A 26,021-nucleotide genomic window follows, 5' to 3' on the forward strand; every position below is an offset into this window, starting at 1 on the left:
ACGCCACTGGAAGGAATTACAAAAAACTGGAAGAACTAGGAACAGTTTGAACAGTCACTCTCCCCAACACTGGTGCACCATCAACAAGATACACTGCAGCAGTTCGTCAAGGCTTCTTCGACAGCGCTGCCCAAACCCGCGACCTCCATCACCTAAAAGACAAGGGCAGCAGGCGCATTGGAACACCATCACTTCCAAGTTCTCCTCCAAGTCACACACCATCCTGACTTGGAAATATATTGCCATTCCTTCATTGTGGCTGGGTAAAAATCCTGGAACTCCCTCCATAACAACAATGTTGGAGTATCTTCACCACACAGACTGTAGCGAATCAAGAAGGTGGCTTACCACCACCTTCTCAAGGGCAGTGAGGTATGGGCAATAAATGCTGGCCTTGCCAGTGACACACACTTCCTGTGAATTAATTTTTTTTAATGGCCACTACAAAGAGGAACTAGGGAGAGGCTAGAAAACACGTGACAGTAAAAAGAAAAGGGGAGGAGACTGAAAAGCAACATCTGTCATTAAAGCAGCATTGTGAAGGAAGGTTCAGAGAATTTTTTTTGTTTGGGAGGCAGGAGAGCAGTGTCTTTTTTTCAGGATGGCACATATTAGTGATATAAATGATGTGTCCCAATGAATGTTTCCCCAGGTATAATTTATATTCATTAAGACTTTGATTCCATATCCAAGTGGTGAGGTTCACTCATACCAGTGCATCCTTGGAAAGTTACCACTTATAATTGATCTCAAGCCCATGTCCGAAGAAGAATTGGAAGTGATTCCTACTCCGATTTGCAATCCAGTGACCCCTGCTGGAAAGTGCATGAATGTGCAGGTGGGGTAACAATTGTGGCAACGGGCTGGATTTTACCAACCACAGCAGGTCCATGGTGACTGACATCGGTGGCGGGTCCCGGCCTCGCTGCCGGCTCCAGCCCACTGTCCAAAATGATTTTCCCCTGATTGGGCTTGTTAAGTCTGCCCAATGCGTTTGCTGGCCAAGTGTAGGAAGCGGGTCTGATGACGTCATTTAATGACCCGTCATCAGCTGGTTTCCTTACAGGGACCATACGCAAATTGATTTTGACATTTGTACTGTTAGTGTTCTACAGCACTGAGGTGCTGCAGATGCTGACATGCACTGCATAGAGTTGCATAGCTGCACCCAGGCTTTCACATAACTTCCTCCATATGCTTATGGAGGGAGTCACAACACGCAGGGAAGTTCTCTTCCCTTCCAATGGGCGGAAGAGACTTCCCCAGGAAGTCAATGCAGCCTGGTTGCACATTGCACAGGAAGACACAAGCAGAGATGTGGTCAGGGGGACTAGGATGGAGTGGCGCAAACCTTCCAATAATCTCAGTAGATCATGAAACGTAACAGCAAAGCCACATTCAACCTCACCCTGCTGTGCCACTCATCGCATCCCTATCACTCTGCCTTCCCTACCCTACTCCTGCACATCCTCGGTAAAATATCCCTCCTCGTCCTTCTGGACCTGTCTGCAGCCTTTGACACAGTTGACCACAACATCCTCCTCCAATGCCTCTCCACCAATGCCCAGCTAGATGGGACTGCACTCGCTCTGAGCCATTCTTATCTAGCTAATCGTACCAGAAAATCTCCGGCAATGGCCGCTCTTCCCACTCCTGCATCGTTACCTCTGGTGTCCCCCAAGGATGTGTCCTTGGCCCCCTCTTATTTCTCATATATATGCCCTTGGCAATATCATCCGAAAACACACAGTCAGTTTCCACATGTACGCTGACGACACCCAACTCTACCTCTCCACCACTTCTCTCGAACCCTGCTTGGTATCTAAATTGTCAGATTGCTTGTCCAACATCTAGTACTGGATGAGCAGAAATTTACTCAATTAAATATTGGAAAGACTGAAGCCATTATCTTTGGTCCCCACCATAAACTGCGTTCCTTAACCACTGGCTCAAACCGTCTCCCTAGCAGCAATCTGAGGGTGAACAAGACAGTTGGCAACGTAGGTGTCATATTTAACCCTGAAATTAGTTTCCAGACCCATATATACGCGGCATTACTAAAACCGCTTTTTTCCACCTCCGTAACATTGCCCGTCTATGCCCCTGCCTCAACTCTTCTGCTGCTGAAACCCTCATTCATGCCTTTGTTACCTCTAGACTTGACTACTCCAACTCACTCCTGGCTGGCCTCCCACATTCTACACTACACTTGTTCAGCCATGAACTCATTGAATGGCGCTGCAGGCTAGAAGGGCTGAATGGCCTGCTCCTGCACCTATTTTCTATGTTTCTACGTAAACTTGAGGTCATCCAAAACTCAGCAGCTCGTGTACTAACTTGCACCAAGTCACGATCACCCATCACCCCTGTGTTTTCTACATTGGTTAAAAAACGCCTGGATTTCAAAATTCTCATCCTTGTTTACAAATCACTCCATGGCCTTGCCCCTCCCTATCTCTGTAATCTTTTCAGCCTCACAACATGTCTGCACTCCTCAAATTCTGGCCTCTTGAACATCGCTCATTATAACTGCTCAACCATTGGTGGCTGTGCCTTCAGCTGTTTGTGCCCCAAGCTCTGGAACTCCCTCCCTAAACCTCTCCGCTTCGCTATCCGCTCTTTAAAAACTACCTCTTTAAACAAGCTTTTGGTCATCTGCCTTAAATTCTTCTTTTGTGGCTTGGTGTCAAATTTTACCAGTTTTGTCTTATAACACTATCCCTGAAGCGTCTTGGGACGTTTTACTACATTAAAGGCACTATATAAATAAAATGTATTAACCTTAGTCACACCAACTTACCTTGCACCTCCACCCATCCCTCTCGATCTGCATTATCACTTCCCCAGCTCACTAGCCACCCTTTACACTCACCCTCATCCTAGTCCAATCATACCAAGTAATAACACACAAAGGTAGGCACTTTGGTGTTTTATGCAATGTTCATGTAAAGCTTCTGTTAATGTGGTGTCAAACATTGAAACCTTTATTTTGAACACTTTGCGTTCTTGGACAGATCTGTGTGCAACTCTGGAAGTGGCTTAGTGAGTTGCAGTGAATAGTGAGACATAACGGTACCCCCGCAATGGTGATGAGTATGAAAGGAATGGATTGGGCATTGTAGAGATGCTTTATGGTGTTGGTGTGGAGTGATGCCAACCTGGTACATCATGTGGCAGCGTCAAGTGAAGTAAATCTGGCTATGGTGAGGCCATCCTGGGCAGCAATGTGGTCGGGTGCTGATGCCCTCAGTCCTGTGCAGCATCAGTTGATTGTGGAGATGGTTGATGTTGTTGTTGGTGCTGCTGGTGATTGGGCTGATCGTGGTGGGATTCTGAGGACCAAGGTAAGATAGTTTCAAGGGCACCGATGCTGATGTAATAGATGGCAGGTGAACTTGAGATAACAGAAGCACTCTGTTAATGGTGAGAGAGGTTGTTTCAATGAGATAACACTAGATAGATGGTTTGCTCTAAACACTTGCAACCTGCATAAAGCTCAATCTGTCTTCCAAATGCAGTAAGCAACAGCTTCTGAGCTTGGAAAGTTAACAGATGTGCAATGGGAGCTTTTATAGCACCTTTGCAGCTGTCAAGTAATGAGATGATTCCACGGCCATTCAACTCCCGTCCTGTTTATCTGACGTGATGCTCGAGCAGCGTGGACCCCGTGGGCGTCCTGGTAAACTCTGAAGGTGAACGAAAAATAGTTCTTAATCTTCTGTTAACAAGGTCACAATGGCCTGAATTACCACCCCTGCTACTGTATGTCGGGTCTGCTCAGCGCTGACAGACCCAACATTTGGAAAAGGATTGACAGCTCAGTCCCGACCCACTGATAAAAAAAATTTCCCACCCGACCCACCGAAGCGCTCCCGCTGATCCCCAGCAAAATTCCCCACCTTGACTCTAATGCTATCTGTGGTTATAAGAACACAAGAACATAAGAATTAGGAACAGGAGTAGGCCACCTAGCCCCTCGAGCCTGCTCCGCCATTCAACAAGATCATGGCTGATCTGGCCGTGAACTCAGCTCCACTTACCCGCCCGCTCCCCATAACCCTTAATTCCCTTATTGGTTAAAAATCTATCTATCTGTGATTTGAATACATTCAATGAGCTAGCTTCAACTGCTTCCTTGGGCGGAGAATTCCACAGATTCACAACCCTCTGGGAGAAGAAATTCCTTCTCAACTCGGTTTTAAATTGGCTCCCCAGTATTTTGAGGCTGTGCCCCCTAGTTCTAGTCTCCCCAACCAATGGAAACAACCTCTCCGCCTCTATCTTGTCTATCCCTTTCATTATTTTAAATGTTTCTATAAGATCACCCCTCATCCTTCTGAACTCCAACGAGTAAAGACCCAGTCTACTCAATCTATCATCATAAGGTAACCCCTTCATCTCCAGAATCAGCCTAGTGAATCGTCTCAGTACCCCCTCCAAAGCCAGTATATCCTTCCTTAAGTAAGGTGACCAAAACTGCACGCAGTACTCCAGGCCTCACCAATACCCTGTACAGTTGCAGCAGGACCTCCCTGCTTTTGTCCTCCATCCCTCTCGCAATGAAGGCCAAGTTAGATAGTCATCTGACACTAACTTGAAGAACTGACACTTGGGCAAGGTACTGGAGGAGGGCCAAACGCCAAAACCGAAGTAATTGTTTTTAAGGAGATGAGGGGAGAGAATTGGAAGGTGCAAAAAGACAAATAGCAAAAGAAAGGACTTCATCAGAGAGAGTGAACCGTTTCACAATACGCTTCATCAAGGAAACCCAACATAGAGAAACTGAAAAGGTCTAAAACAATCACCATTGGCTTTTCCCCACTGCCACTTTTCACTCTTCTTCTCCTTTTTGATGGGGTGTGGTTCTACAGGCAAACTGTGGCCCAAGTGACCGTTATTTAACCAGCGGCCATGACGGTGAGCTGTGGACGGGCCCTTCGGCCACAGCGGGCATCGCAAATCTGTCTGATCCTGACATTCACACATGCCCATCATGTACGTGCTGCCGAGTAATGATCAGAAGTGGACCCCTGGTTGATTCTCCCCTCCCTAACCCAGAAGCAGTGCCTTAAAGCCACCTCGGCTGAGATGAGTTAATTGAGCATATACCGGGTTGGGGGAAGGGCCGTCAAACTAGGAACCTTCCTGATGTGTGCAGCTCAATTATGCACTGGATAATCTCACAGAGGCTTTAGGCAAGTATCGCAGTTAGCTCAATTTAAACTTAAAAATAAATTAACAGCTAACTACTGTAGAGACCAAAGAACTGCAAATTGGATTTTATCAAACTATGCTCCCAGCAAGCAGCTACACCCACTGGGAACACATGGCAGGAAATCAGGAAAGCACTTGCAGGATTTCCGGTTTTGGAAATCATGGGTTCCACATGCCTGATTTCCTGATACGTGATCTTGGCAGGTTAACCTCTGGGCCATAATGTACCACCAACCTGTGAGAGAGTACACGTCATACTGTCTGAGTATTTGAGACTGCTGCACATCAGGGTTAATTATGAAGTTGCTTGTTGAGCCTTGTTTTACAGAATCATTATATTGATTAGTTGCAGGGACTTAGCCACTGAGTGACAGAGAAGCCTCCAAAGCTGCCTAAATGTGACCTCCAGCTGCCCCCTTTCTGTGCTCTGATTGCTCTCTACAATCTGGGTGAGCCTCATGTCCATCCCTGTCCTGACAGTGCAAATTTGTTGCTATACCAGCTTCATTCTATCTACTGTAGCAACTACATTAAAAACAAAAGTAAAATAGGTAATTTAACTGAGGTTTTTGTGTTAAACTGCCTCCCTTCCTCCCCCCTCCCTCCCGTCTGTGCATTATTCTGCGCAATGCAAGTGGCCTTCCACCTAGAGCTGGTGCTACATAGCACGTCATCAACAGCCACACCTGTGTTAAAGTTCAAAACACACACACATGAACACAAATACACATACATGGACACAAATACACCCACAGACACACACAGACACACATGCATTTTCATCCTTCATGAAGCCATCGGACTCACTTCACCGTTTGGTTTTAAATAGACACTCCTGTGACATCCCACACTCTCGACAGGCTCAGTTATAAGTTCTCCACACACACATTGGGGTAAGGTTTCTTGTTCCTGTGCCCGGTGTAAGGAAATATTAGTTTAGTAGGGTATTTAGAGAGATTAGGCATTGAAAGTGTTAAATGACTCCCGCTTCAGCTGGATCTGCTACATGAATTGTTAGATGAATTGTTTTTTGAGCAAATGCTGCAGGCACAGGCTAGCTAATGGGTGAAGTGGTATGGAAGTTGTAAAACTTTGTACATGGATGTCCAGGGAACAAAGAGAACAGTTGGATGATTGGTGAAAATTTGCTGCAGAAAGGCAGAGAGAGAGGGGAAAAGGAAGGGTACAAAAGGGAGTGAATGAGGAGAGGATCTTGCAGAAGGTCAGCACCAGGGACGGTGAAGAAGAATGAAGCAGAGGGAACAGGGAATGGTGTCACACCTTCTACCTAAAGAACAGGGTAATATAACTCTCAATTGTCCTTTGTAAACTGCTGCTTAAATACTGTAATGCATTAATTCTTACTTGTGTCAAATAAAGTCCTAACTATTGCCAGCATTGAACAACTGAACAGAGGGTCAAACAATTGTCAAAATTGACTACACCCTGTGCCGTAGGAACATAGGAACAGGAGCAGACTATTCAGCCCCTCGGGCCTGCTCTGCCATTCAATTAGATGGCTAATCTGCACCTCAACTCGCTTTTCCTGCCATTTTTCCATGTCCCTTGATAGCCTTAACTCACAAAAATCTCAAAAGATCTTAGATCGGCAGACCACAGTGAATACAGGTATATAGATTGGGGAGGAATGCTCCATATGTCTGATTTTCTGTCCACTAATCGAAATGAGCGGAAAACTGTATGAGCTCCATTATAGTGTGTGTGCTCCTCCCACTTGATTATCCTATATTTATTGTAGTAAAGTGATCCAGGATGCCTAGATGTAGGATTTGGAAATTTCACCCTGTAAAATATTTTCTATGCCTTTGTTACGTCTAGACTTGACTATTCCAACAACCTTGGCCGGCCACCTATCTTCCTCATGCCATAAACTTGAGCTCATCCAAAACTGCTGTCTGTATCTTAACTCGCATCATGTCCCGGTCACCCATTACCCCTGTGCTCGCTGACCTACATTGGCTCCCAGCCAGCAACGCCACAATTTTAAAATTCTCATCCTTGTTTTCAAATCTTTTTATGACCTCGCCTCCACCACCCCCGCCCCCCCCACCCATCATCTCTGTAATCTGACATTGGCAGAAGCTGGATGATCAACGCAGGGTCAAAAAACCCACACTTCCTTCAGGGAGAATTGTACACGGGTTATTTTCAGGACAGTTGCTGCGATGTTAAATACCTCCAGCCCTGGGAAGACACTCAATTTAAAGAAGGAGAGATGGAATGCCAAACACATACTGCGGGGTAGGGGGTGGGAGCGGAGGCGAGGGTGAGAATGGAACTACACAGCAAATTGTTCAAAGCACAACTTGATGACAAGAGAAATGTAAGATTTAAGAATATACTGGGCTGTCTTGCAGCAAAGAGATCCCTGACGTATAGGGAATAGTTTCAGAGTTTAAAACTGGTTTTAAATAGACACCACTGTCAAACCATTTAAAGTGGATTACTGCAAGTAACAGAGGTGCAGCACACTGGGGGAGGTGGATTAAAAATAATGGGTTTCCCTCACTGGTTTTCCCCTCCCACTACACAATTACTGAAAACTCTCAAATTCCTGAAGGTCCTGGGGCTGGATTTTCTGGTCCTTTGTGCCGGGTTTCGCACCAGAGCGGCGTGAAATGAGGAGTTAAATTAAAAAGTAGGACCTCAAAGGTATTAATCTCAGGATTGCTACCAGTGCCATGTGCTAGTCAGAGTAGGAATGACAGGATAGCTAAGATGAATACGTGGCTTGAGGAGTGGTGAAGAAGGGAGGGATTCAAATTCCTGGGGCATTGGAACCGGTTCTGGGGGAGGTGGTCCGCACCTGGGCAGGACCGGAACCAATGTCCCAGGGGTAGTGTTTGCTGGTGCTGTTGGGGAGGGGTTAAACTAATATGGCAGGGGGATGGGAACCTATGCAGGGAGACAGAGGGAAGTAGAATGGGAGCAGAAGCAAAAGATAGAAAAACTAAAAGGGCAGAGAAACCCAAGGCAAAAATTAAAAAGGGCCACATAACAGCAAAATTCTAAAGGGGCAAAGTGTGTTAAAAAGACAAGCCTGAAAGCTCTGTGTCTCAATGCGAGGAGTATTCATAATAAGGTGGCCGAATTAACTGCGCAGGCAGCAATTAACGAATATGATATAATTGGCATCGCAGAGACATGGTTCCAGGGTGACCAAGGCTGGGAACTCAATATCCAGGGGTATTCAACATTCAGGAAGGATAGACAGAAAGGAAAAGAAGGTGGGGTAGCGTTGCTAGTTAAAGAGGAAATTAACACAATAGTAAGGAAGGACATTAGCTTGGATGATGTGGAATTGGTATGGGTGGAGCTGCGGAATACCAAAGGGCAGAAAACGCTAGTGGGAGTTGTGTACAGACCACCAAACAGTAGTAGTGAGGTTGGGGCCAGCATCAAACAAGAAATTAGGGATGTGTGCAATAAAGGTACAGCAGTTATCATGGATGATTTTAATCTACATATAGATTGGGTTAACCAAACTGGTAGCAATACAGTGGAAGAGGATTTCCTGAAGTGTATTAGGGATGTTTTCTAAAACAATTATGTCGAGGAACTAACTAGAGGGCTGGCCATCCTAGACTGGGTGATGTGTAATGAGAAAAGACTAATTAGCAATCTTGTTGTGCGAGGCCCCTTGGGGAAGAGCGACCATAATATGGTAGAATTCTTTATTAAGATGGAGAGTGACACAGTTAATTCAGAGACTAGGGTCCTGAACTTAAGGAAAGATAATTTCGATGGTATGAGACGTGAATTGGCTAGAATAGACTGGTGAATGATACTTAAAGGGTTGACGGTGGATAGGCAATGGCAAACATTTAAAGATCACATGGATGAACTTCAACAATTGTACATCCCTGTGTGGAGTAAAAATAAAACAGGAAGGTGGCTCAACCGTGGCTAACAAGGGAAATTAAGGATAGTGTTAAATCCAAGGAAGAGGCATATGAATTTGCTAGAAAAAGCAGCATCCTGAGGACTGGGAGAAATTTAAAATTCAGCAGAGTAGGACAAAGGGTTTAATTAGGAGGGGGAAAATAGAATATGAGAGGAAACTTGCTGGGAACATAAAAACTGACTGCAAAAGCTGCTATAGATATGTGAAGAGAAAAAGATTAGAGAAGATAAACGTAGGTCCCTTGCAGTCAGAAACAGGTGAATTTATAATGGGGAACAAAGAAATGGCAGACCAGTTGAACAAATACTTTGGTTCTGTCTTCACAAAGGAGACACAAATAACCTTCCGGAAATACTAGGGGACCGAGGGTCTAGAGAGGAGGAACTGAAGGAAATCCTTATCAGGTGGGAAATTGTGTTAGGGAAATTGATGGGATTGAAGGCGATAAATCCCCGGCCTGATAGTCTGCATCCCAGAGTATTTAAGGAAGTGGCCCTAGAAATAGTGGATGCATTGGTGATCATTTTCCAACAGTCTATCAGCTCTGGATCAGTTCCTGTGGACTGGAGGGTAGCTAATGTAACACCACTTTTTAAAAAAGGAGGGAGAGAGAAAACGGGTAATTATAGACCGGATAGCCTGACATCAGTAGTGGGAAAAATGTTGGAATCAATTATTAAAGATGAAATAGCAGCGCATTTGGAAAGCAGTGACAGGATCGGTCCAAGTCAGCATGGATTTATGAAAGGGAAATCATGCTTGACAAATCTTCTAGAATTTTTTAAGGATATAACTAGTAGAGTGGACAAGGGAGAACCAGTGGATGTGATGTATTTGGACTTACAAAAGGCTTTTGACAAGGTCCCACACAAGAGATTGGTGTGCAAAATTAAAGCACGTGGTATTGGGGGTAGTTTACTGAAGTGGATAGAGAACTGGTTGGCAGACAGGAAGCAGAGAGTCGGGATAAACGGGTCCTTTTCAGAATGGCAGGCAGTGACTAGTGGGGTGCAGCAGGGCTCAGTGCTGGGACCCCAGCTATTTACAATATACATCAATGATTTAGATGAAGGAATTGTGTGTAATATCTCCAAGTTTGCAGATGACACTAAGCTGGGTGGCGGTGTGAACTGTGAGGAGGACGCTAAGAGGCTGTAGGGTGACTTGGACAGGTTAGGTGAGTGGGCAAATGCATGGCAGATGCAGTATAATGTGGATAAATGTGAGGTTATCCATTTTGGTGGCAAAAACATGAAGGTAGAATATTATCTGAATGGCGGCAAATTAGGAAAAGGAGAGGTGCAACGAGACCTGGATGTCATGGTACATCAGCCATTGAAAGTTGGCATGCAAGTACAGCAGGCGATGAAGGCGGCAAATGGTATGTTGGCCTGCATAGCTAGGGGATTTGAGTATAGGAGCAGAAAGGTCTTACTGCAGTTGTACGGGGTCTTGGTGAGGCCTCACCTGGAATATTGTGTTCAGTTTTGGTCACCTAATCTGAGGAAGGACGTTCTTGCTATTGAGGGAGTGCAGCGAAGGTTCACCAGACTGATTCCTGGGATTGAAGGACTGACATATGAGGAGAGACTGGATCGACTGGGCCTGTATTCACTGGAGTTTAGAAGGATGAGAGGGGATCTCACAGAAACATATAAAATTCTGACGGGATTGGACAGGTTAGATGTTCACGATGTTGGGGAAGTCCAGAACCAGGGGACACAATCTAAGGATAAGAGGTAAGCCATTTAGGACTGAGATGAGGAGAAACTTCTTCATTCAGAGAGTTGTTAACCTGTGGAATTCTCTACCGCAGAGAGTTGTTGATGCCAGTTCATTGAATATATTCACTAGGGAGTTAGATATGGCCCTTATGGCTAAAGGGATCAAGGGGTATGGAGGGAAAGCAGGAAAGGGTTACTGAGGTAAATGATCAGTCATGATCTTATTGAATGGTGGTGCAAGCTCGAAGGGACGAATGGCCTACTCCTGTACCTATTTTCTATGTTTCTATGTAAGAGCGGTTCGCAATGACCGCCTGGGAAACCAGAGCGGTTCAGCCATGCTGATGGCGATGAGGAAGGTAATATGCTGTAAAGGTAAGTGCGAGTGTTGGTTCTTTTAATTTTTTTAACGATTTGTGTTGTGGTGGCGTGGGCAATATTTTGGAAATGTTTTTGTGTGTTTTTTTTAAGGACCCCCCAGGCCTCTCTCGGAGCGCACATGGCCCGGCACTTTAGTTCATGAGGTTCCCCTTTTTGCGCCTCGAAAGTTGTACAACTCCTCCCTTCGCGCTGCACACCCTGGCCAGGTGGCGAAAATTCCTTGACATAGCGCAACCTATTCCTGACCGGTAACTTTCCCGAACCTGCCTCTGTTTTCGACCTGAAAACACAAAAGCCTAAAATCCAGCCCCTGGTTCCTGATAGCTTTAGATTGATCTATGGGTGAAATTTTTGCAGATCCAATTCATTAAGAAATTACACTGCACAAGACAGCATCAGAGAGTGAGAAATGCTTTGAGAATCAGATTCTCTTATGTCCGTGCTTCCCAGCCACAGAGATGGTGGTAAATCAATCTTTGTCATTACTTTCATTGAATGAAATCATTCCTGTTAATTATCAACTTCTCGTATTCTGATACCATCAGAGATGTGCTGACAGACAGGCAGACAGCTAGGCCCAGTGTACCGATGAGTCCCATCAGACCGTTCTCAACAGAATTGCATTGTTCAAACTCTTCACTGTGTCAAGTCTTAATGGAAATAGACAGTTCTTTTTGGTAAGAGAACAAATCAGTGCAAGACTCCGACAGTCTTTTGCTCTCTGTGATGAATTGTGTGCGGTGCTATACCTACCCGCCCAACCTCCACCAGCTTGGTAATCATCACAATACTAGAGCAGCGCTCCTGCCACACCATCCTCCAGAAGTCGTACACCATTTCCTGTTTTGGTCCTAAGGGAGAAAAAGCATTTCATATTTGAATTACACTTTCAGTTGGTAAACATAGGAACAGGAGGAGGTCATTTAGCCCCTCGAGCCTGTTCCGCCATGACTGATGTGTGATCGAAGTCTATATACCCGCTATTACTCCATACCCCTTAATACATTTGGTTAACAGAAATCTATCAATCTCAGATTTAAAATTAACACCTGACAACAACTGCCATTTGCGGAAGAGAGTTCCAAACTTCTACCACCTTTGTGTGTAGAAGTGTTTCCTAACTTCACTCCTGAAATGCCTGGCTCTAATTTTTAGGCTATGTCCCCTAGTCCGAGACTCTTCCCCCCCCCCCCCCCCACTCCCCAACCAGTGGAAATAGTTTATCTTTAGCTACCCTATAAGTTCCTCTTAATAGCTTCAAAACCTTGATCAAATCACCTCTTAGCCGTCTAAATTCCAGGGAATGCAACCATAGTTTGTGTAATCTCTCCTAGTAATTTAATCCTTGGAGTCCAAGCATCATTCTAATGCATTCCCTTCAAGGCCAATATATCCTCCCTAAGAAGTGGTGCCCAGAACTGAACAGAGTACTCCAGGTGTGGTCAACGTTCCTAAGCTGCACGGCCATGTAGCACTCTGGAGGTCCCACACAGGAGGCTCATCGGCTTTTACGAAAATTTTGTATGGGCCGTGCAGCCAGTTAAAGGGACCGCACACGAAAAAAATTAGAGGGAACATTGGGTGTGGTCTAACGAGGGCTTTGTATAGTTGTAGCATAACTTCTACAGTCCTTGCATTTTAGTCCCCGAGATATAAAGGCCAGCATTCATTAGCCTTTTTGAGTATTTTATGCACCAGTCCACGACATTTTAACGATCTATGTCACTTTGGACCTCCACTGTTTCTAGCTTTTCACCATTTAGAAAGTTCTCTGATTTATCCTTTTTAAGTCCAAAGATTTATCCTTTTTAGGTCCAAACCTTACACTTTCCGATATTATAATCCATTTGGCACAGTTTTACCCATTCACTAAATTATTAATATCATAGAATCTTATAGTGGTTACAGCATGGAAGAAGGCCATTTGACTCGTCAAGTCCATGCCGATTCTCAGCTAGTCCCACTTCCCTGCCCTTTCCCTGTAGCCCTGCAAATTTTTTTTCCTTCATAGAAACATAGAGGTTTACAGCATGGAAGGAGGCCATTATGGCCCATCGTGTCCGCGCCAGCCAACAAGAGGCTATCCAGCCTAATCCCACTTTCCAGCTCTAGGTCCGTAACCCTGCAGGTTACGGCACTTCAAGTGCACATCCAAATACATCCAAAGAGGGTTTCTGCCTCTACCATCATCATCATAGGCAGTCCCTCGGAATCGAGGAAGACTTGCTTCCACTCCTGAAGTAAGTTCTTTGGTGGCTGAACAGTCCCATATGAGAGCCACAGATTCTGTCACAGGTGGGACAGATAGTCATTGAGGGAAGGGGTGGGTGGGACTGGTTTGCTGCACGCTCTTTCCGCTGCCTGCGCTTGATTTCTGCATGCTCTCGGCGTTGAGACTTGAGGTGCTCAGCGCTCTCCCGGATACAATTCCTCCACTTAGGGCGGTCTTGGGCCAGGGACTCTCAGGTGTCAGTGGTGATGTCGCCCTATTTCAGGGAGGCTTTGTGGGTGTCATTGTAGCGTTTCCGCAGCCCACCTTTGGCTCGTTTGCCGTGAAGGAGCTCAGAGTAGAGCACTTGCTTTGGGAGTCTCATGTCTGGCATGCGAACTATGTGGCCTGCCAGCGGAGCTGATCGTGTGTGGTCAGTGCTTCAAAGCTGGGGATGTTAGCCTGGACGAGGACGCTGATGTTGGAGCGCCTGTCCTTCCAGGGGATTTGTAGGATCTTGCGGAGACATCGTTGGTGATATTTCTCCAGCAACTTGAGGTGTTTGCTGTACATGGTCCATGCCTCTGAGCCATATAGGAGGGCAGGTATTACTACAGCCCTGTAGACCATGAGTTTGGTGGCAGTTTTGAGGGCCAGGTCTTCAAACACTCCTTTCCTCTGCCTCTACCGCCCTTTCAGGCAGTGTGTTCCAGACCCACACAACCCTCTACGCGAAGAAATTTCCTCTCAAATCCCCTCTAAACTTTCTACCAATTACTTTAAATTTATGTCCCCTGGTTGTTGACTCCTCTGCTAAGAGAAATAGGCCTTTCTATCCACTATATGTAGGCCTCATAATTTTATACACCTCAATGAGGTCTCCCCTCAGCCTCCTCCGTTCCAAGGAAAACAAACCCAGCCTATCCAATCTGTCCTCATAGCGAAAATTCTCCACTCCCGGCAACATCCTCGTAAATCTCCTCTATACTCTCTCCAGTGCAATTATGTCTTTCCTGTAATGTGGTGACCAGAACTGCACGCAGTACTCCAGCTGTGGCCTAACCAGTGTTTTATACAGTTCCAGCATAACCCAGCTACTCTTATATTCTATGCCTCGGCTAATAAAGGCAAGCATTCCGTATGCCTTCTTAACCACCAAATCCACCTGGCCTGCTACCTTCAGGGATCTGTGGACATGCACTCCCAGGTCCCTTTGTTCCTTTACACTTCTTAATGTCCTACCATTTAATGTGTATTCCCTTTCCTTGTTAGCCCTCCCCAAATGCATTACCTCACACTTCTCTGGATTAAATTCTATTTGCCACTGTTTTGCCCACTTGACCAGTAGATTGATATCTTCCTGCCGTCCGCAGCTTTCTTCTTAATTATCAACCACAGCCTATTTTTGTATCATCTGCAAACTTCTTAATCAGACCCCCTATATTCAAGTCTCATCATCATCATCATCATAGGCAGTCATTTGGAATCGAGGAAGACTTACTTCCACTCTTAAAATGAGTTCTTAGGTGGCTGAACAGTCTAATATGAGAGCCACAGTCCCTGTCACAGATGGGACAGATAGTCATTGAGAGAAGAGGTGGGTGGGACTGGTTTTCCGCACGCTCGCTCTTCTGCCTGCGCTTGATTTCTGCATGCTTTCGGCGATGAGACTCCAGGTGCTCAGCGCCTTCCCGGATGCACTTCCTCCACTTAGGGTGGTCTTTGGCCAGGGAGTCCCGGGTGTCAGTGGAGATGTTGCACTTTATCAGAGAGGCTTTGAGGATTTCCTTGTAATGTTTCCTCTGCCCACCTTTGGCTCGTTTGCCGTGAAGGAGTTCTGAGTAGAGCGCTTGCTTTGGGAGTCTCGTGTCTGGCATGCGAACAATGTGGCCTACCCAGTGGAGCTGATCAAGTGTGGTCAGTGTTTCAATGCTGGGGATGTTGGCCTAGTCGAGGATGCTAATGTTGGTGTGTCTGTCCTCCCAGGAGATTTGTAGGATTTTGCGGAGACATCATTGGTGGTATTTCTCCAGCGACTTGAGGTGTCTGCTGTACATAGTCCATGTCTCTGAGCCACATAGGAGGGCGCTGTATACCACAAAAAGCAAGGGACCAAGTACTGAGCCCTGCAGAACCCCACTGGAAACATCCTTGCAGTCACAAAAACACCCATCAACCATTACCCTTTGTTTCCTGACTCTGAGCCAATTTTGGATCCAACTTGTCACTTTGCCCTGGATCCCATGGGCTTTTACTTTTGTGACCAGTCTGCCATGTGGGACCTTATCGAAAGCTTTGCTAAAATCCATATACACTACATCATACGCACTGCCCTCATCGGCCCTCCTGGTTACCTCCTCAAAAAATTCAATCAAGTTAGTCAAACACGCTCTTCCCTTAACAAATCCGTGCTGACTGTCCCTGATTAACCCGTGTCTTTCTATAGATTTATCCTGTCCTTCAGGATTTTTTCCAATCATTTTCCCACAACTGACGTTAGGCTGACTGGCCTGTAATTACTTGGTCTATCCCTTTCTCCTTTCTTAAACAAAGGTACCACATTAGCAGTCCTCCAGTCCTCCGGCACTGAAGTCAGAGAGGATTGGAAAATGACGGTCAAAGCCTCTGCTATTTCCTCTTTTGCTACGCTTAACAGCCTGGGATACATTTCATTCGGGCCTGGGGACTTATCCACTTTCAAAGCTGCTAAACCCCTTAATACCTTCTCTCTCAGTATGTTTATTTCATCTAATATTTCACACTCCTCCTCCTCGATAGCATCGGCCCTCTCTTTTGTGAAAACAGATGCAAAGTTTTCATTAAGAATCATACCCACATCTTCCGCCTCAACACACAGATTACCCTCATGGTCTCTAATAGGCCCTACTCTTTCTTTAATTATCCTCTTGCTCTTAATATATTTATAAAACATCTTTGGGTTTTCCTTGATTTTACTTGCCAAGAATTTTTCATGCTCTCTCTTTGCTTTCCCTTTTGATCTCACGCTGCACTTTCTATACTCCGAGAGATTCTGCAGTATTTAGCCCTCGGCATCTGTCATAAGCTTCCCTTTTTTTCTTTATCCTACCCTGTATGTCACTGGACATCCAGGGGGCTCTAGATTTGTTAGTCCCTTCCTTTTTCTTTAAGGGTACTCATTTGGCCTGAACCCTGCGGATCTCCTCCATGAATATCTCCCACTGCTCTGACACTGATTTACCTTCAAGTAGCTGTTTCCAGTCCACTATGGCTAAATCACCTCTCAGCTTCGCAAAGTTGGTTTTTCCCCAATTTAGAACTTTTATTCCTGGTCTAACCATGTCCTTGTTCCAGAACTACCTTAAATCTAACTGAATTATGGTCACTAGCACCTAAATGCTCTCCCACTGATAACCCAGCTTTATTCCTGAAAACTAAACCCACAACCGCCCCCGTGTTGGGCTTGCTACATGCTGGCTAAAAAAGATACTTATCCAACTCCTTTTTGAAAGATAAAATTGAGTCTGCCTCCACCACCCTTTCATGTAGTACATTCCCGATCTTAATCACTCGCTGCATAAAAAAGTTTTTTCTTACGTCGCCTTTGGTTCTTTTGCCAATCACCTTCAACCTGTGTTCTCTGGTTCTCAACCCTTCTGCCAATGGGAACTGTTTCTCTCCATCTACCCTGTCCAGACCCCTCATGATTTTGAACACCTCTATCAAATCTCCTCTCTACCTTCTCTGTTCTACGGAGAACAACCCTAGCTTCGCTAGTCTAATCACGTAACTGATGTCCCTCATTCCAGGAATCATTCTCGTGAATCTTCTTTGCACCTTCTCTAAGATCTTCACATCCTTCCAATGTCTCTTTGTAATTTTATGCTTTCATCTACACTACTTACAATGCCACCTATCTTTGTGTCATCAGCAAACCTGGTGGATATTTGACTCTCTATCCCATCATCTAAGTTATTAATAAACAGAATCTCTACCTGCACAGCAACAGTGACTGCACTTCAAAAGTAAATCATTGGCTATGAAAAGCTCCAGAAGACATGATAGGCGCCACATGAATGCAAGCTCTCTTCGCTTTCTTTCATTCACCTCCACAGCAAATTCATTTAAGATTAACATCTGTTTCCATTTGCTGTTGTCATTCCTCTCACCAATCCTGAGCTGACAATGTGGGATGAAATCCACTCCCAGGCCTTTGCTGATACTACTTTGTAATCTTCTCATGTTACTTCCCTCCCAGGCCTCTATTTGGAACTTAACCTCAAGTGGGTCAACTCATAGACTCAACTTAAACTGAAATAGATTGGAAGCCTGAGCTCATGTCCTACCAGTTCTGTTTTGAAGTACATTGCTACTCTAATGCTCCTAATTACTTTGACATAAAATAAGACTCGTGTATATTTTACCAATTGAATTTCCAATGTGCTTTACAATGTCTGAGAGAGGAAGAGCCAGATACCGAAATGAGTATTCAGCGCAGAGAAAGAAAGCTAGGAAAACCACTTGCTTAATAGCCTGCTTCGCCGATACCAGCTTCATTCATGGTTCGTTCAGTCCAACCACCTCCAGCATGAACTCGAAAGTCACTTCCAATGTATTTTTCTCTACACTCTTTGCATTCCATTTCTAGTCTTCTTCTTTCGTATGGTAGTGGCAAAGCAAATCAAATGTCAATATCTAAGTTGGATATCCAGACCAAAGCTTTGGGAGTAACAGCGTGGATATCTTGTAGGCTGCCTGAAAATTTCCTTTCAGGGCAGTGCTCGATGATGTGCTCCTGGTTCTGATTAGGTGCTCCACAGTCACATGATGGGGATGCTTTAATCTTCCACCTATGGAGTAGGTGGCAGCATCGACCGTGACCGGTTCTGAGGCGGTTGATGGTTGTCCACTGTTTGCGAGGAAGGTTTGACCTTCAGGTTGTACTATGGGGTCCTCTATAAGGAATCCGTGTGTCGCAGTTCTTCCAAGCATTTCGTCATCGGTCATCAAGGCCGAGGGATGATCGCTGAAGGGCTTCGGCGAAGATCCAAAATGGCCTTCTACATTTGAGACAGGTTGATGGTCGGTTGTTCAAGTCGGCCTGGATCGGCATGTCTTTGCTGGTGTAGTGGTTGCATTCTCTCGAGCCTGTACATTCGCGGCGTAAGTGTGGTGGTGCGATGTTTGCAAGCACGGGCAGCCAAGGTGTTGGTGTCGATAAATGCATACCGATGATAATTCTCATAGTAGAATTCAGCTGGACATCAACGGATTTGACATGTGGACTTGATAAACATGCTGGAGAGCAGTATTCTGCTGTTGAGTACACCAGAGCGAGTACTAACATAGGAGGGTTTGAGCAACTGCTCCCTACGTGGATTCGGCGAGTTTCTAAATTAAATTGACCCTACTCTTTAGTTTCTTCCCAAGGTTCTGGAGATGTTGTCTATATGACAGGGTGCAATCAAGCGTCACTTCTAAATAGGAGTGTTTTTGGCGTGGTTTACTTCTGCACCACAAAAAGAGACGGAAGTAGGCCTCCATTCTCTGTAATCACTGGTCAGGGTCTCTTCGGTGATGGACAGATTCATGTTTTGCGTAGCCAAGGCAATGTCATCAGCGCATAGGAACTTACGGGGACTCTGTTTTGGGCAGATCACTGGTGTAAACATTGAATAACATGGGTGCCAGGACAGAACCCTGTGGGAGTCCGTTGTTCCATGCCCTATATCTGCTCTTCTGGGTGCCAGAGTACAAATGGAAGCGTCGGTTGCTAAGCATGGAGTTGAGAAGATGGATCATTGTTCTGCAGCGTAAAATGGTGGAGAGTTTGAAAAGCAGCCCCTGCTTCCATACAGTGTCATACGCCGCTGACAGGTCCACAAGTGCTATGGCGGTCTTCAGCTGGCGCGGGAAGCCTGCTTTGATGTGCGTTGTTAAAGCTACCTCTTGGTCGCAGCAGTTACGGCCGCTCTGGAAGCCCACTTGCTCCTTAGGAATGGTCGGTTCGATGATGGGGGCTAGTCTGTGCAGTAGTAGCCATTTCTAGTGGCTTAATTTGACATTTTATACATTGGATAAACAATGGCTTCATCATTTCAGGGACAATACCATAAGACACTCCCTGTAATTTTATAAACCAATCTCAGGGCAGTCCTTTAAAGATGGTGAAACAATCAAATTTGCAAATGTTCAGCAGGATTTGAATCTTAGTTGATAGTGTGGGGACTTTCACAGCTGCTTGCATATCACGGTGGTACATCCTGGGATCGATGCTGTTTGGCTTCTTTGTCATTTTTCTGAAGCAGATTTTTTTTTCCAAAGGAAGTAATGTTGGCTTTACAAGAAGTTCAAGCTAAAATTGTTTCACCCAATGCCTCAGCTGAACATTACGGTTTTGGGGACTGTCGGAAGGAACATTATCCAATAATTTAGATAACTAAGTGAAGACAGTAATTGATACAGGCATAATAAATCCCACTTTTGTGCAATTTAGTACAATTAGTGAATATGAAAATTGGCCTACTCTGCATACAAGCCCACAATTAAACAGCAAATAGTTTAAATAACTGGGTAAATACGTGTCAATTTTCTGTCATTCTACACAAGTGTTCGGGGGGGCTCTTACCTTGTGTTGCAATGAAGTGGTGTGCTTTGTAATAGCCCTGTAGAGGTTACCAGAGAAACTGTATTAATGAATATACACTTTGCATATACTTGAGAACAACTGCATGCACAGGTCCATATAAACAATGTCAAAGGCACAAGACATGCAGGCTTCATCCCATCTTTAACAATACATGTGACACCTGATAATGAGGACATGGTTAATGGGCACAATCTTCTATGCAGGCAAACTTCCCATCAATTCCCACTCAGAACCGATGAGCTTTGATTAAAGGAAATGATAATGTAGTAATATGGACAGTTTTTTCCATTTCTGTGAGAGTGTCACAATTAATAGGCTTCAATTATATTAACTTTTTCCCTGTGCCTATACAAATACTGAAAAGGCCACAACCTTTCAAACCTTCTCCCACTCTCAGTTGCACAATGTCTCAAACTAACCAGAAGTAAAAGTACAGCCTCGGCACAGACTTTTGAAGATTAAAAAACATGTTCTAATCAGATAAGCAAAGTACAGCAGTGTAACCAATCGTTAAATTAGACATTGTCAATAATTTAGGTCTGTACCAAATCATATTTCATTCTGAGAAGGAAACCATGAAAGACATTTTAGGAAATTGCTGAGTGGGAGAGGGTGAGAGAGAGTGGATTTGATCATGTCCGACACAATTTGTTCCCCTAAGTCCATAAAACTATAGCTTTTCGGAGCAAGTTCAACAAATATTTTAGAAAATTTGTACCTAAATTCACTTTAATATATTTTTCCTAAATAGAAGCAGATTATCAGCCTTTTCTGTACCATAAGTACATCTCAATTTCCGTTCTTTCGAAGGGTTCCACAAGCACAACATACATGAGATATCAGACATGTGTACATCAGCAGATGAAGTGGCTCAATTTTCATTTGAATAAATAAAGTATTATTTAAACCTTTATAAATGTATCTTCTTTTACTGTTTGTAGATTTTCTGCTCTGCTTAATCTAAAGCAGAAAGTGAAATTAAAATGGACCAAACTGTTGTTTTGATCTATCTTAGGTATATTTCTAAATACATTAAACTTGCATTTAAAATACATCTTCAAAGTTATTCCAGCTTTGGACAGGAACTACACTGAACAAGGTCTAAAGATAAAACGGAATTTGTCTAGCCACAGTTTGGAACTTCAGCCTCACAATGACAAAGAAACCTAACACTGTTCCGTTATGCTAATAATCAACTTTTCGATTTCAAAAAGAGATGAGTTTCCTCACATGCAGGAATCCAACCAACAATCCCTCTCAATTCAGGAACAAAGACCACACCGACCAACACTCAATCTGGAGTGGTACTGACAAGCCAAAGAATGCTGCTCCCAATCGCTTTTCATTTTGTGACAGCTCTTGCAGCAATTACAGCAACAAATGCACGATCATATTGGAGATAAGGAATGAGAAAAAGGCCAGTCAACCCATCATGCCTCTTGTATCCACTTGGTACAAGGACTCTTTTCTACCTGTATTGTTACTTGGACTCTTGCCATTTTACACCAAATTTTCAACCAAGATGTTCTGATAGCATGTGCTGTTTTGGTTACTTTCTACCAGGAAAAGTAACCTTTTCTAACAGTACACCTCTTCAACTATACCGCAACATAGAAACATAGAAAATAGGTGCAGGAGTAGGCCATTCGGCTCTTCTAGCCTGCACCGCCATTCAATGAGTTCATGGCTGAACACTTCAAGCAATAAACACATCCTTCTTTACTAAACTACCACAGCCACCCCAAGCACCGATGAACCCCTTCCATAACATACACTACAAGATTACTGCAACACATGCTTGATCTGTTATGCAAATAATCAACTTTTTGATCTCAAAAAGAGATGAGTTTCCTCGCATGCAGGACTCCAACCAGCAATTCCCACTCAATTCAGGAACGAAGATCACAGCAACCAACACTCAATCTGGAGTGGTACCGACAAGCCAAAGAATGCTGCTCTCAATCGCATTTCATTTTGTGACAGCTCTTGCAGCAATTACAGCAACAAATGCACGATCATATTGGAGTTAAGGAATGAGAAAAAGGCAATATACTAGCTCAGTCACACCACTACGTGCATTCTAAGCATCCATATATTATGAACTCCACAGTAATATCAATTGGAAGTCCTCATGCTATCTCAACTGCACCACTGCACATGCTTGGACACCGACAGGTCACAAGACCACAGGGAGCAGGGAATGCATCAATCAAGAAATAGGATAAAGTGCCATTGTGAATTTAGTGTATGGCAATGTTAAATCCAGCAACATTTTTGGGAGATGAACTAGACAGCTGAAACTGTGATGGAACAGCCAGTAAAGTTGGTGCACTATTGATTTACTTTTTGACATCACTGACATGCCATGTCCAATGGTTACAGAGCACACCAAAAACTTCTAAAGGTGCAACCTCGTTACTGCACCAACTATTTATTTTGCCTCCTGGAACCCGATCTTGGATTTGTACAAACTGGATATGGGAATCTGGATGAACTCTTGACTTGAGAAAGCTGATCTGTCTTAATTATATGGCTGCAATGCTTCTCCAGCACTCCACCCCATCTCACCTTCTGCCCCACTTTCCAAACTCCAATACATTTGTGGAGCACAACTTTCTTGTGGCTGCACAGGCACTTTTATTCAAATAACTCATCACCTCTCACCAATGAATCAAAAAGTCAGGAGAAGAATCTGGTTAAAAATGTCTTATCAGAATTCTGTTGAATTTAACTGCATTCTTATAGCCCATCCTTTTCATTGAAACACTTGATGAAAGCAGATCAAAAGTGTCAAGTGACAGCTACAGCCCAAAGTACTGAACAGTTGAACATACGAATGAGTGGCAGCAGTCTTCCTATCACATCAGTGCCTCCCCAGGTGGAGAGGTATTAGCTTGTGTCAATTTTTAATGGCATGCATGAAAAGCTGCTTAAACTGGTCGGAGAATGAAACGAATATTTCCCCAAATAAAAAAATAAAACGACTGTACAGGTATAAATAATTTTAACCACAAAAACTCACATTCTCAATTTGACATATTGCATCATACTTACTTCGTTGTTTACCTGTATCTACACTCCAAATGAGGAAGGGTTGTAAAAACCAACAGAGACACAAGCATGTAAGTGAAAAGAAAGACCATATCCAAACACATCATATACATAAGGAACACTCTCGCGACCAATCTATTTTCTTTCACAACAACTGTACAAAGAAGTGAAATATAGAGAACACAGCTAGAATCAGTTTTTTAAAAAATAATGAATCACAGTTATTAAGTGTTTTAGCTTCATTTTGCCCCCTCTTTTTTATGTTTTGACTCTTTGCTGGTGTCTCGCCCAAGTGTTAGTAAGCAATTTCACCATGGTGGTGAGAGGAAGAGTGGAGAGCTATCGTAGCTCATCTGGATTTAATCCAATGTCTACACATGTGCATTTTTAGCAAGTGTCATTACATAGCATTCAGGTGCAGGAACCCTGACCAATTATCTCCTCCCTACTGCAGTGGTGCCAAGGCCAATTGTAGCCTTCCTACTTCCAACTCAGCTAACTCAGTACAGACCAAGAATTGAAGATGGGACACTCCTATCTCTTTGGTTCAACTACTCATTGGGTAAACTTGCTGAGCAAATAGGGTAACAACTAGCATTAAGTTTAGTCAAGGAGGACCATGAGATAATTTTTCATATTGCATTGCATTTTGCTGTGATATTCCATGTATAAACGTTGAATAGTTCAGGAGTGACATGAGAAGCAAATCATCAAAGGATGGATGATACATAGTAAAGGATTTGCACAAAAGGAGTTAGGATTTGCACAAAAGGTGTTGATATTGTTTCTATATAGAGATCTTTTTGACCTTATCCTCACGATTTACAACTATATTTTAACTGTAACAAACTGCAAAATGAGATTCTTCAAATGTCAATTCTTTTTTTCTTCCCCAGCTTGTAACTTGTCCCTTCTTTCTGGGTTATTGTGAATAGTGGAGGATGGTAATACTTAAAGCCCAATAAAAGCTTCAACTTCTGGACTTGTCATCTCCATGGATTTTGTCAATCGACCCAGTAATCCTCTCCTCCCTGACTACACTCATGTGCACACATACATTCCAGAATTGCGATGACCTAGCACTCAGATTTCAGCTCTGCAGTGCAATCAAACTGACTTTAAGCCAAAGGCAAAATTGAACTGCAGGTTTCTTGCTTGTTTCTGATGACTCTGAAGAAAAAGTTGAGTTTGTCAGAAGCTCGATCAATTCTAGGGAAATTAGTGAGTGTGTTTGATATTAGTTGACACACTAGTTAGAAATAAGTCTGAAATGATCGTCTGAACGAATCCAAATTGAGCCATATTTACTTTTATTTAGAAAAACTTAACTTTTTCCAAATTTGGACTTGGAAGTGATTTAAAAAAGGGCAACGTGCAGCAGAACAGGCTCGAGGGGCTGAATGGCCGACTCCTGTTTCCTATGTGGACAAGCAAACGGACATAATGGTATTTTCTGTTCCATCAAACATTCGAGTCTTTACCATTCTAGGTTTCAGCAGCTGGAATTCCTCATCATAAGTTGGTTTTCACTACATTTTAATAATTTTTTGTTGAGGTTTGTGTGGGTGGTGGTGAGGAAGAGAAGGGAAGTATATGCATTTGATGCTTAGCTGTCCAAAGGGTTCCCAGAATCTATTTGTGGTCACCTTCAACCTTCTCCCACTACATGGGAAGGTGCCTGTTTGATTCTATAGTCGTTTGGTGATGGTTTGTATCTGAATTCCTGACATCGTTGTGGAGGATCTTTGCAACCTGGCAAGAAACCTGCAGTTCCAAATCTAAAATCTGAATTCAACCCAAATGCTTGTCCCTGCAATGCAAATATCATGACCAGGACCTTGAGACTGCGATATGATGGAATCAAATTGATTTTCAGCTTTAGTTTACTGATTGGTCATGCATTAATCCTGACTTTCATACTATATCGCGATCACAGTTAAACATACATATCCATGCAATAAAAGGAATTATTACTGGGATCAAGTATTTGACCCTTATCTGCCAGAAATATTGCAAGCTACTGCATGGTTGTTTTAATAACAGTGGAACCTCAACCCAACTTTGGATATTTGTGAATTTGCAATTCTGAGGAAATTATAAGTTTAATTAACAAATTTGTATTCATCTCTAATACTGTGACAGAATACAAAGTAGGATTGTTCGTGAAACAGTTTAATGAATTTGAAATGGATTACGAAAATGCCAATTCAACAATGAGTGTAGAGTCAGGGGAAGGGGAGCTCTATTATTGTTTATTATTAGAAACACTTTCAAGGGACTGAATGCAGCAGTACGTCAGAAAATTATTTTCATTTCCAGCACCAGCCCACAGACAGAATGAATCTTTAATTTCTCTGCCAATTATAACGGTCCTATGCAAAATGAATTCAACTGTTTTAATCTAGAGTGAGTGGCAGTTCACAGCACGAAACAAGTCCTGGTTTGGCACAATCACTACGACACTTGCCGTCACACTTAGACTGGCTGAAAGGATGGCCGATGTGGGAAAGGAAAAGAATGCTTTAGACGTTACTGAACCAGTGCCACACCTCACCTTTTTGCTCCCTGGCATTATGACACCTAATCCCAAAAAACATAATCCAAATATAAAAATGAAGTAAACACAATCTTTTATTCTTGTAATAGATTTAAATCAGAACCTTATTTTGTGAACATATCAGTTTTGGTGGGTTGGCCTAGGCTGGTGTAATACTCTGCCTGGCCCAATAACATGTCTACACTATTGCATGCAGCAGAGATAGCCTGATTAGGTCGAAGACTATCCTTTTGCTATTGATTTCGAACACATCAAGTGATCTTATTGGCTGATCCAGGAGTTTTGTTGATCTGATACACGTTCTGAAGTTTTGGGTTTCTAGATTACTTACG

General features: G+C 43.7%; 1 protein-coding gene across 14 annotated transcripts in view; it reads right to left on the reverse strand.

Annotated features, from left to right (window-relative positions):
* The window catches only part of ptprub (protein tyrosine phosphatase receptor type Ub), a 1,307,170-nt gene that overhangs the window by 76,571 nt on the left and 1,204,578 nt on the right, over positions 1–26,021 (reverse strand). For 6 of the 14 annotated variants that reach the window (XM_070898914.1, XM_070898912.1, XM_070898909.1 and 3 more), the window contains 4 exons: positions 23,136–23,153; positions 20,061–20,097; positions 11,998–12,095; positions 6,022–6,123 (listed from right to left, as the gene is read on the reverse strand). In XM_070898914.1, the coding sequence (XP_070755015.1) occupies positions 6,022–6,123; positions 11,998–12,095; positions 20,061–20,097; positions 23,136–23,153 (255 nt within the window). The remainder of the gene's footprint in view (positions 1–6,021; positions 6,124–11,997; positions 12,096–20,060; positions 20,098–23,135; positions 23,154–26,021) is intronic. The other 8 variants (XM_070898919.1, XM_070898918.1, XM_070898915.1 and 5 more) reach the window with 3 other exon arrangements.

This window comes from Pristiophorus japonicus, chromosome 14 (assembly GCF_044704955.1).
Source record: "Pristiophorus japonicus isolate sPriJap1 chromosome 14, sPriJap1.hap1, whole genome shotgun sequence".
In the NCBI taxonomy this organism is placed as follows: Eukaryota; Metazoa; Chordata; class Chondrichthyes; family Pristiophoridae; genus Pristiophorus; species Pristiophorus japonicus.